This window comes from Labeo rohita, chromosome 13 (assembly GCF_022985175.1).
Source record: "Labeo rohita strain BAU-BD-2019 chromosome 13, IGBB_LRoh.1.0, whole genome shotgun sequence".
Lineage (NCBI taxonomy): Eukaryota > Metazoa > Chordata > Actinopteri > Cypriniformes > Cyprinidae > Labeo > Labeo rohita.
Window position 1 is genome coordinate 8,585,627 of NC_066881.1, and position 12,383 is coordinate 8,598,009.

Here is a 12,383-nt window from a genome sequence, read left to right on the forward strand (position 1 = left end):
TAATCAGTCGTAGGCATAAAAGCTTTATATAAACAAATAGTTTATCTGAAGGTCAAACATGTGTGGAAACTATGATAAATTAAACGCCCAATATGTCACTGCTGGTTTAAATTTGTTGTTTTAGCTGCCCCAAAACGTTCTGAAAAGTACAATCGTTCTGTACGAGTAGATTCACCCAAACAAACTGCAAACAGTTTTTCATTTCAAAGAGTTGGCAAAATACAGATGGAGTCAGCACTGACATCTATGTTTACAGCAGTGAAATGTTGCATGCATTTGCAACCATAAAATGCCCACGTTGCAAACAGCTATTCAGTTTTTTGAAAAGTAACATTTAGTTGGTACATTGAGCGTTTCAATGATAGTCGTTCATCTTTTAAAGGTAGGCTAAAACATTATGCTATGCACAAGCACAGCATTATGTTGTATGAATGTATACTCACATGTATGCATAATGCAAAGCAGGATGGCTATGTACACTATGTTAAATATTAATAATAAATGCGAGTATGAGTGAAGTGTGAGGTTACATTCTATCTGCAACTCTCGACAGAAGGCAGTGATAGTTTGAATCAGGAATCATCAAAGATTTTGTCTTTCTTTGGTTTGTCTGGAAACACAAGAACACTCCACATCTGGATGTTCAACGAGCTGCGCTGGATCCTCTGATCACAAACATTATTTAACATCGTCATCAACAAGGAACGAAATGTGCTAAAATGTTTCTTTCACATAGTGAATAATATAAAAGAGAAAGAAAAGAGCGTAAAACTTGGAGAAAGGACAGGCTACTTCTTGCATTTTTGTCTTTTCTGTAGTCCAGTCAGTGTCAGTCCGCTCACATCTGCCGCCCTCTGGAGCCTTTTCAGTACTACAGGAAACAAAATCCTTCAAACAGCCACCAAAGAGCAGGCCAAACTCAAAGATCTCCCAAAATCTCTTCAAGTTTTTGTGTTGCTACGAAGGAAATCGAACCAGAACCTCGAGGATACCACTGCAGGATTACTTCTTGGCAAGCTGGAACGGATTCTGACCCTTTTAATAAAAGAAATACACACATTTGTATTGGCTGTCTGCAATAATGACATGGAGAAGGCCTCACACAGCATGCGTGTATATAAAATAACTGAAAGCCAATGATGCAGTTTTCAAACTTTGGTCAGATGCATATCACAATAACAATCACAACTGTAGCATGAAAACATCCAGAGGGTGTTAATTTTTCCTAGTCTCTGTGTAAACATCATGTCATCGCTATGTAAACAAGCAGTTAAAGAATGAAAATCTTCTTAGAATGTATGAATAAATAAGACGTGTTAGGAAACGTTTTGGCTTTTTACAGCCATTTATTATCTTATATTCCTCATGTTGACAGCATAGCTTCTTTGACATTGTAGATATGTCTCAAAACTACTTTGGCAGAGCATTAAAAGCATTAAGGCACATGTTAGTATGAGGTATTACAGACAGATAAAGAGTTTATAGACACTGATGATTACAAACCATGCTTAACTTGATAGTAACTGGCAAAATGGAACCCGAATAGCTTGTCAATGTAAGCAGCAGCAATTCTACACAATCCACTTCAACACTGAATGAACATAAAACAAATTAAACAAACCCATTTTAGCTAAAGGCCTTTATGACCCTGATATTTCTTGGGAATAAACATATGATGTAAATGGAATGTTTATAATACTAACTTAGTTGGTTTTTGATTCTTCATTTTTCTTGATGAGGTAAAATGGGCCATACACTAGCATTCAAAAAGTTTGGAGTCGGTATTGAAGTCTTTTATATTTATACAGAGGGTTTATTTAATCAAAAATACAATAAAAGAGTAATGTTGCAAAATATTTTTACAATTTAAAATAACTGCATATATTTTAAATTTTTTTCTAAAAAAAAAATCACATGATCATTCAGAAATCATTCGAAATATGCTGATTCGCTGCCTGAAAAGTCGTTTAGTGACGCTTCTGATCAATTTCATGCATCCTTGCTGCATAAATGTACTATTATCGTTAAAAAATAAATAAATAAAATACTGACCCCAAACTTTTGAATGGTTGTGCTGATGCTTATTAACAAACACAAATATGTGTTTAACAGTGAGCAGCAATATATACGAGATAAATTAAGACTAAATTCATTGCCCAAGTATGTAAATTACATGTATCTACTATAATATTAAATTGCCAGAGATAAGAATAGAGATAGAGAAAAAAAATAGCTGCTCAAAGGGCAAGTTTTAAGCATATTTACATGAAGCCCATCAAGGTAAAGCACTCTTTACATAAATCCATTCACTAATTCAGTTTTTGCAGTAATATATTTGGCAAAAAAAAAAAAAAAAAAAAATGGCAGGTGAGTATGGAGAAAACAGTCTGAAATGCTCACTAAATAAGCCACGCAGTGCAAATGTTTATAATTTATGCACTGCAACTCATATGAAACAACTGACTTGATAAATCTACTGCATGTAATATGGACTTTGAGTGTTCAGTAAACATATGCAGTTACAGTGTAAGCTCATTAGGTGTGGTGTGAACATGTTAATCTCAGAGCAAAGGGTTTCCTCTTACACACAAGGCCAATCTGTAACTCCAGCCCCACTAATCAGTGCAGCGTGGTCCGACACAACACATTAAAACACCATGATACAATAAGTTAATAGGCACTTATCAGTTAACATAATGCACAAATATCATGCATATGCTGCCACAGTATATTTCTTCCTCCATCGAAACATTTTGACATAATGCATAGGTACAGTATAAAGGCCATTACATAAACAACATTACCAGTAATAAAAATAAACATCTGTACAAAAGTCCTGCCAGTATTTTTATGGTTTGCTGTATTTTCCGTCAATATAACAGATCAATGGCAAAAAAAAAAAAGTACAAAAATAAATATTCTATTTACAATCACACACGGCACTCAGGAATTAACGTCACTGCAAAACAAGAGGCAAAAAGATTGTGTTATTTTCAAGCACATTCCTTCCAAGCAAATGGAGGTATAGAGTTATTCCTATCAGATATCGAATCAACAACAAATCTTACATCAAACAACGAGTACTGCTCAAAATTATTTCTACACAAACCAATTTATATTACATTATGATTACATATTCTACAGTAGGGATGTGCCAAAATAGTGAACCTGTATTCGGAAAGGCACAGAAAATTAATAATGCGTTCTACGGAGCCACTAAAAGGACAGGGTTAGCTGCTTGCTAGCGGTAGCCTGTTACATTACAGTACATAAAATTTAACTTACCACATAAACAGAGTGAGGAAAGATGACTGATAAGACGATCTCGAAAGTGAAAGTAAAAAGCGAGCATGCAATCAAAAGCGATTTTAATAGCGATTCCCTGATGCCCGCAATTGATATACAGTATAATTACCCAACGATATAATTGTGAGAAAAAGCATTAAAATATATATTTTTTTTTCCTCCCATCTCGTATTTATTCACTTTAGGGTTTCCGTAGTACGTCATTTCCTTTCCGAACACTGTAGCCTATTCGGATTTGGGCACATCCCTATTTTAAAGTAAATATATTAACTTTGAATCTACACCTCCATATCATGAATTCATAGCATGAGTTATAGCATAGTCTGGATGGTATGGGCACAATTATTTAAAAGCAAAATGTTAATATGATCAGTCATTAGAACTCACTTTATTCCAACACCCTGGTACTGGCAAACCATCGTCACCCTAAAACAAAGAAGATGAGTGGTGAAAAAATGGTAAGAATTCTTGAATGGTATTTCCTTGAGAAGGGAGACATAACTGTATCTGTGCAGATACAGTATACATAATCATTTCAGAAGTCACTTTTGAAACATACATTTCCATTCCCCCTTTGCAGTAAGCTGGTTGATCAATCAATCAATCAATCAACAGATGACTGTCCATGCACATATACACATAAAACATACATAGTGGTTACTGAAGCTATAATTTTATAATACTTATACTATTCTATCTATCAATCCACAGTATGCACATCTAATGTATTCAATTATGCATTAAATTCAAATGGGTCATGAGGTGAGAAATCAAAATTTCCTTGATATTTTGACATGTAAAGGCTGGGACACACCAAGCAGACGGTCGGCCGTCGGCCAACGTCTGTCGGGCTAGTTTGTTTAGTGTGTTCCACACGTCAGCAGGAGTGAGAACTTTGATTGGATGCTCAGTTTAGCGAACGAGTCAGTGGCGGAGAATTAAAACGATGTTACGTGATCTATCCCGAGTACTGCAATATTTGAATATTTTCATAACATCATGCAATAACTGCAAGCGCTGCTTTGTTTACGTTTCGTATATCTATGTATATCCGGTATATCATTGTTTCGGTTTCTCTTTTTTGTTTAACGAATGACGAATATATACTACCGACAACTGCCTACACAGACATAGTTTGCAGTCAGTTGTAGTCTGTGCGGTGTGTTCAAGTGCAGCTTTTTGGTCCGAGGCCACAACACTGTCAGCTTTTGTCGCCACTAGTTCTTTGAAACTGGCTTGGTGTGTCCTGGACTCAAGAGGTCACTGTACTATAAAAACAAAAAGTTTCAGAACAGAATCTGCCAAAACGACAGTGACGTAATAGTGTGGCTAAACACTGCAACTCAGCAGAGAATCAACGCCTGCTGCTCATTGCTGCCTGTTTAGCCCCACCAACGGTGGGTAACAAGAGAGACAAAGGCAGGTCTATGCAGAAACCAAACCATAAAGGTGGCTCCGAAGACAACAAGATGCTGTTCAGTGGCAAGTCTTTTTATGGTATTCCTCCTGATCCCAGCATTAGCAAAGAGTGGATTAACTTTATTTTTCATGAAGATCCAGACCGCGTCAGTAAGAACTTGGTCTTTTGTTCACGTCATTTTACTGTGGATTCGTTTACATGGCACAATTCCACGCAGAATATTCAGAAAGACAGAAACTAAAAGGCGATGATGTGCCGACTATATTGGATCCAACAGTAATGTAATTGTTTTTATTACGTGGTCACTATTGCTTTGTCTGTTGTTACAGATAGTTTCATTTGTACTGAGAATTTGCATTTTTGACCTAAATCACAGCAGCGTCCATCTGTGAAGGATGTAGGCTGTCAAACATACACAACTGTTAGCCAATCATAGCAGTGGGCGTTTACTTCGGAGTTTACAATCCGCCACGCCTATTCAAACAGAGCGTTCTGATGAGGGGGGTTAAAAACAGGATAGAAAATAGCCTAAATTAAGATGTTTTGTTGTAAAATATTGATATAGATGTAGAATACTGATAACACTATAATGTCGCCTTAGAATTATAAGGTTCTGTTTGCATTCTGAGCACTTTTGAGATAGTAAGCTTCAGCGTTTTGGTATTCCATAGACTTCTGTAGATAGAACCATTTCTGTTTTCTAAAAAAAGGCCCAAAATGTACACAGCTTACAAAAGACACATCACATAATGTAAATAAGTTGTCACCGACTAAGAATATGTGAATATGTGAGTTTTTACAAAAATATCAGATAGAACCTTATAATTCTAAGATGACGATAAGTGGACTTCAGAGAACAGTACAAAATAATAAAAAATGCAGTTCATGACCCTTTGATGTGTTTTCATTCTTGACAATAACCAATCAGGTAAATTGGTATCCATGAAAATAATGAGCAGTTAAGATGCTTGCTTTTTGCAACAAGATATTTCCAGTAAACACATTCCCTCATGCAGATATTTGTGGTGACCCAGGGTGCTTCAATTTACTGGACTGAAACAGACATGGTGAAATGTAGTGAGGGATTATTTAGTCAATATGTGGGTTAGAGTAAGAATATTAGATGCACAGACAAAGAGAAATGAAAATGGAACACATGCAGTCATGTTAAACATTAAACAGTAAAGTAGTTAAGTAACAACCATCCTATTTTAGTCTAAATATTTTCAATGTCAATATTCATAATCAACAGAAATTTAGAAACGTAAACCTGTGTTTTGGTGAAAACAAACTGTTAGACTTTTTACAAATTATTTTATTATATAAAAAATTGAGTTGAAACACTTTTAAGAACAGCTGATAGTTAAAAGAATAGTTCACCCAAAAATGAAAATTAGCTAAAAATTTTGTCACCCTCAGGTCGTCTAAGATGTGAACTTGGTCTTCATCAGCACAGATTCAGAGAAATGTAGCATTACATCACTTGCTCACCAGTGGAGTGAATGGGTGCCGTCAGAATGAGATTCCAAACATATGATTAAAAAATCACAATAATCCACAAGTAATCCACATGACTCCAGTCCATCAGTTCATGTCTTGTGAAATAAAAATCTATGTGTTTGTAAGAAACAAATCAAATCTATCATTAAGACTTTTTAACTAAAATATGAGTCCTCTATCCATAATACTGCTTTCACCAGTGAAAAAAAAGTCATCTTGTCTTAATTAGGGGAGAAATATGCACAGATCAAGCACTGTTTACAAGCAAAAACAGTACAAAACAGTTATAAACAAATAAATCGGTGGAGGGTCTTTTTCACTAGAGGAAGTGCTGTTATGGATACTTGACTTGTATTTTGTTTAGAAGCCATGGTTTAAAATCACTGTAGTAATGATAGATTTGTATCTTAAAAACACGCAGATTTTGACTTCACAAGATAATAACTAATGGACTGAAGTGGTGTGGATTACTTATGTATTATTCTGATGTATTTATCACCCGTTTGGACTCTCATTTTGACGGCACCCATTCACTGAAGTCTACAGAGGATCTATTGGTGAGCAAGTGATGTGATGCTACATTTCTCCAAATCTGTTCCAATGAAAAAACAATCTCATCTACATCTTGCATGACCCTGGATGAAGGTAATGAAGAGTGTATTTTGATATTTAGGTGAACTACTCGTTCAAAATATATAGGTATAACAGAGTTAATAGATATTAATACAGATGCATGCAAGCATTTCCTGTCATTTACAGTAACTATTCTCTCTCCATTCCTTAAACAGGCTGTGCTGAAGCATAATGCAATTAGAAAGCATTGTAGTTTCAGGAAGGCAGGAAGCATGCGGAATAAGGAAAGGGATAGACAGCAGCATACCACAGGACACGGGGCATCTAGCCCATCCAGGCCTGGCAGCCCCGGTTCACCTTTCTCCCCTTTAAAGCCTCGGAAACCCTGTTCATGAAATCAATCATATAAACATCCTGTTGTCCAGCCACACTGGCCGCTCTGCTCCAGCATCAGAGCACACCGCACCCTCGACTGACAGGAAGAGACTCACTGAATCCACAGGGCTGAAAACTCACTTAGTCCAGCTAGAACTAGTGGCTCCATCCTACTGTGTTCAGCAGAACCATATTCCTGTCAGTCTTAATCCTGAAAAGCAAAAATCCCATTGAGAGTTCTGGTGCCTAGTCATTTTTAATTCAAATCCCAATCTATAATAGTTCTAATGTAATGCATGAGTAACATATGACTTCGACCAGAACTCTTCTGGGCAGCTGTTAGTGTTTATTAAGACATAAGGAGACATGGCTTTCGGGAGGTCTCCTTTTGCCTTAGTGCTGCACGTTGAATCGAAGACATACCAACGGACACGGGGCATCTAATCCCGGGGCTCCTTGGTCTCCCTTATCCCCTTTGGCCCCCCTGTTGCCTTTCTTGCCCCTCTCCCCCTGCAAACAACAGTGCATTCAACAAAGTCAGAATTTAGTCCTCCTAGTCTACTATAGCAGTACTAGTAAGAAAAGCACCATCACTAAGAATAACTGTAAGACACTTTGGATGCTCTACAAGACATTCTAAGAGTAGCTGTGTTTTTGAATGGAGCTATGATGAGTATTGGGATAATTTAGGGAGGGTAAGTGGAGGGGTTAAGGAGAAGGAGATCAGCCAGTTTGGTTAGTGTGCAGACTTTCGTTTAATTGATTAATTCAAGACACATTTATTTGTATAGCACTTTTCACAATACATATAATATTAATATATTACAATTATTATTATTTGTTGTGTTTTTTAATGCCATTGACATCAATGGAATCTTGTGAAACACATAAGGTAACATAATTTTAATTTTATTTTATTTTTTTGCAAAACGTTTTAATGAGGAAATGTACTGAAAATATTTTTATTTAATGTAATGAATGTTTAAAAATGAATAAGATTTTTTTTGCCTTTTGGTCAGTACAATTTGTGTGTGTGTGTCTCAAGGGTAAATTAATTTAATTAATTATTAATTAATTTATTTATTAATGTGATGCAAAATTAAATTAAATTAAATAATTAAATAAAATTAATTCTTTTTTTCAGGATGCTCTGATGAATATGAACAGCATTTATAATTGTATAAACTGTATAATTATATATTTATAATTAAATTGAATGAAATCTGAATAAAAAATACAATATTTAAAAATTTATTTGCAAAAATACTGAAAGCAAAATTTATTTTAATGAGGAAAAATACTAAAAGCATTTTTTAATGTAATAAATATTTTTAATGTAATAAAATGAATAAATACATTTTTTTCAAGAAGTCAGTTATGTCTCAAGGGTAAATTAATCAGATAAAAAAATAAATAAATAAAAAAAAACATTAAATAAAGCAATGTTCTGTTTTAATATATTTTAAAATGTAATGTATTCATGTGGTGCAAAATTAAATTAAATTAAATTAAATTAAATTAAATTAAATTAAATTCTCCAGTCTTCAGTCTTATATGATCCATCAGAAATCATTCTAATATGACAATTTCCTCAAGAAACTGTTGACAACACTCATATTGCTTACAGTGTTTATGGAAACATATTATTATTATTTTTTTTTTCAGGATGTTCTGAGGAATAAGAACAGCATTTATAAATAAAATTGAATGATTGAATATAAATAAAAATATATAATAAAATTAAAAAATATATTTTGTAACATTAGAAATGTTCCTTTACTGTCAATTTTTAATTTAATGTGGCAACTAGAATTGCTTAAAAAGATTACTTAAAATGTGTTATTTTTGAGCCCTACATCTACATTTTTGAAGTAAATGAGGTATTGGGTGATTACTTTTGAACAGAACGAATATTATATTTTTATTCCCTGATATTGCCATCAGATGTTGGCTCCAACAGACAATCTCTGATTGATTCCATGTAAAACTTATGAGTCAATGAAATATAATTACAAAGGCTAATTTACAAAAGCTGAAGTGGCACTTAAACAGTTTAATCAATATGCCTATTCTTTATTACTAATTAAAACCAGCTTTGGTTTTGGTTTCGTGATTAATCTTAAAGTCTGCACGCGAAGTTGAAGGTTCTTCGGAGGAAACTATTACATTTAAGCTTTCTAAGTCTTCCAAAGTGGGTTCTATCCAAGCTAAGATACAGAGTTCTAACATTCCGCACAGCTCTCATCATGACTGTTATTCTAATACTTAAAGGAGGAAAGAAAAAAACATACATTATGAATCAACATGGAGCTCATTTTCTAATCTTGTTTGACAAATACTGATTCTTTAAGACTGTTTCTGAACCTTTGGCTCCCGGCTGGAGTGTTTTTCCTAAATACTCTCATCAGGATGTTAAAATGAGCCCCACACTGACATAATGCCTTTTCCCACATTTCTGGGTTATGTGCCTTTTCAAAATAGATCCAGATGAGGCTTTCCTGGAACAATAAGAACTCTGTGCATTAGAGTAATTGGGAGAAAATGAACGCAGGTTGGTAGGGAGGTCAGTGAAGGATATGAACAAAAGTAAGAGGTGAGGAAGAGGAGGAGTATTAACCCAGGCTACAACATTAGGATGCAGGAGGAGCAGGAGGAGGCCAGGGAGTGAGAAGGGGACAGAGAGGACGACCCGGCCCGACTCAGCAAAAAGAGCCACGGACACAGGCCAGGGTGCGGGGGGGAGGAAAAGGGGATAGGAAGACCTGTGGAAAAAAAAAGAGAGGAAGACAAGGAAAGGACAAGAGTAAAAACAGCACCGTGTCCAAGGGTCCTCCACAGCACCTTCCACTGAGCAGATTTATCCAATACCGATCAGTTTAATTGAGTTTTTTGGTCTTGAAGTGGAGGATGCTGGGAGGAGCACTGACATGTCCTGACATTCAAGGCGGGAAACATTCAGTCATTAACTGAGGAAATTAGTGTTAATAGGAGCGAGGCATATAGTCTAGGAGGATGAAAGCATAGGAAAAGCATAGAAAAGCAATGGTCTATTCACATGTTTGCTTTTTTTTATAATAATAAATCTTTTGCAGGTTTTACACTTTAGCCATTTATATCACACGCCAGCTTTTGTGTTAATCATGCAAAAATATATATATCTTTTTTGTCTGTTATGTGTCTATATACTAAATTTGTATATACACTGCCCTCCAAAAGTTTGGAAACGCCCTAGAAAAGTGGGGTTTTGGACAATATTGGCATGATTCCTTTTTTAATTTGTGATAATTTTGCACTGATAAGGGACAACACAAACTACGAAAACATATCCACCATTAGCATATCAAAATGTCCACCATTAGCGGCTATTACAGCTCTGCATAATCTGGGCCTAAATTGTATTATTGTATTATGAACTTAATTGGCAATCAATTGTTGAAGCTATTAAGGTGTGCCGACCCAAAAATCTTTTAAAAACCTGGGCCAAGTTTAAACCAGTAACCAGGTATCACAGCTGACAAAGGGGCATGTCTGACTTTGACATGTATATATTGCCATTATTATGTAAAATTATTATTGCTGGTCTTCAATGATAATGTCAAGTTACTTTAATGTATTTGCACCAAAAAATGACAAGGATTTATGCTGATGTCGTCCAAAACCACACTTTGCCAGGGGTGTTTCCAAACTTTTGGAGGACAGTGTATATTAAAAAAAATAAGAACTGCAAAAAGAGAATAACTGAGAAACTAACAAATATAAAAACTAACATATATAAACATATATAAGACATAACATATATAAAAACTAACAAATGTTCTGGAATAAGAATTTATGTTTAAATCATGATCAACATATACAGTGGCATCCAAAAGACTGCATTTTTAATGTAATATATTTTTAAAAAAATATAAATTCAACTGTTGATTGAATAAATCTAACTTGAATTTCATGTGTGTGTAAATCATGATGCTTTATTCATCATGATTTGAGAATGAAAGTGCATCTTGTACTTCAAACTGCACACAAAGTCACATGATCACTCAAATTGTATTTGAATAATGACTTATAAATAGTACAGAAATTATATTTTACTCATTATTTATGCTATTTTTCAAAATCTCAAATCTTCCCCAGGTTTAAGCATAATATATTTCTTTCTGTTTCTTATTTTCAGACTTTTAGACCTCACTGTATATGGAAACTTATTTTCTAGCAGTAAGCAGTAGCCATTCTAATTTCTTATACCCAGCATGCTTCCGCTTGTTTTATTGATTTTAAAAAAGCATAACAATTACAATTAATATTGCATAATTTTTCATTAAAAACAATTAAATAACCACACTTTTTTTATGTTGGACAGTAGCTAAATCTTCAAGTTTGGCAGATTCATGCTGGTTTAGAAATATGGTCCATCCCTTTATCTTAAGAAAGTGGACTCATGTTATTGTCCCTTATAAGTTACAATAACATATACTACAAACAAACTATGATCAAGACTGCATTTATAATCTTACCCGGTTTCCTTTTAATCCCGGTGGTCCTACTAAACCCTGAATGAATGGGGGAGAGATGTTACTGATGGTTCATTTTTCATTTGTATGCACTTATACGTGGTTTGGAAACATTACAATATTTGAAATGTTAAAGTGTGCTCTGGAACAGCACTTACAGGGATGCCTTGAGGCCCAATTGGTCCAGCTACTCCCATATCACCCTTCTCCCCCTGTGAAGTAAAAAAGACACAAGCATTATACTGAACTGTATTACATTTTACTCAATCAGTGAATGCTTGATTTTGACTGGTTGACCAGGCTATTGCAATACTTGTTTCATTACAATCTTGCCTGTGTGTTAAAGAGGACCTATTGTGCCCCTTTTTACAATATGTAACATAAGTCCCAGGTGTCATGAGATTGTGTCTGTGAAGTTTCAGCTTAAAATACCCCACAGATCATTTATTATATTATTTTGAAAATGGATTTAAGTGGAGGCATAAATGCGCTGTTTTCATGCATGTCTCTTTAAATGCAAATGAGCTGCTGCTCCCTGCCCACTTTTCCATAATAGGGCTGTGCTTTTAGAACTCATACATCAGATACTCTGCCAAAAAACATCTGTTTGGTTTTGATTATCATGTCTATTGCACTGAAATTGTGTTTTAAACAATATTAGTTTAAACTTCTAATATAGGGTTTTCTGAGCGCACACA

The 12,383-nt window shown here is 34.8% G+C and overlaps 1 protein-coding gene across 10 annotated transcripts in view; it reads right to left on the bottom strand.

The window, feature by feature from the left end:
• Window positions 1–1,322: 1,322 nt before the first annotated feature.
• Window positions 1,323–12,383, bottom strand: part of LOC127174826 (collagen alpha-1(XIII) chain-like) — a 63,158-nt gene continuing 52,097 nt past the window's right edge. For 9 of the 10 annotated variants that reach the window (XM_051125437.1, XM_051125439.1, XM_051125440.1 and 6 more), the window contains 5 exons: window positions 11,844–11,897; window positions 11,689–11,724; window positions 7,598–7,684; window positions 3,694–3,732; window positions 1,323–2,959 (listed from right to left, as the gene is read on the bottom strand). In XM_051125437.1, coding sequence (XP_050981394.1) covers window positions 2,957–2,959; window positions 3,694–3,732; window positions 7,598–7,684; window positions 11,689–11,724; window positions 11,844–11,897 — 219 coding nt within the window. In that variant the 3' untranslated portion in view covers window positions 1,323–2,956. Of the gene's footprint in view, window positions 2,960–3,693; window positions 3,733–7,106; window positions 7,185–7,597; window positions 7,685–11,688; window positions 11,725–11,843; window positions 11,898–12,383 lie in introns of all 10 variants that reach the window. The other variant, XM_051125435.1, reaches the window with a different exon arrangement.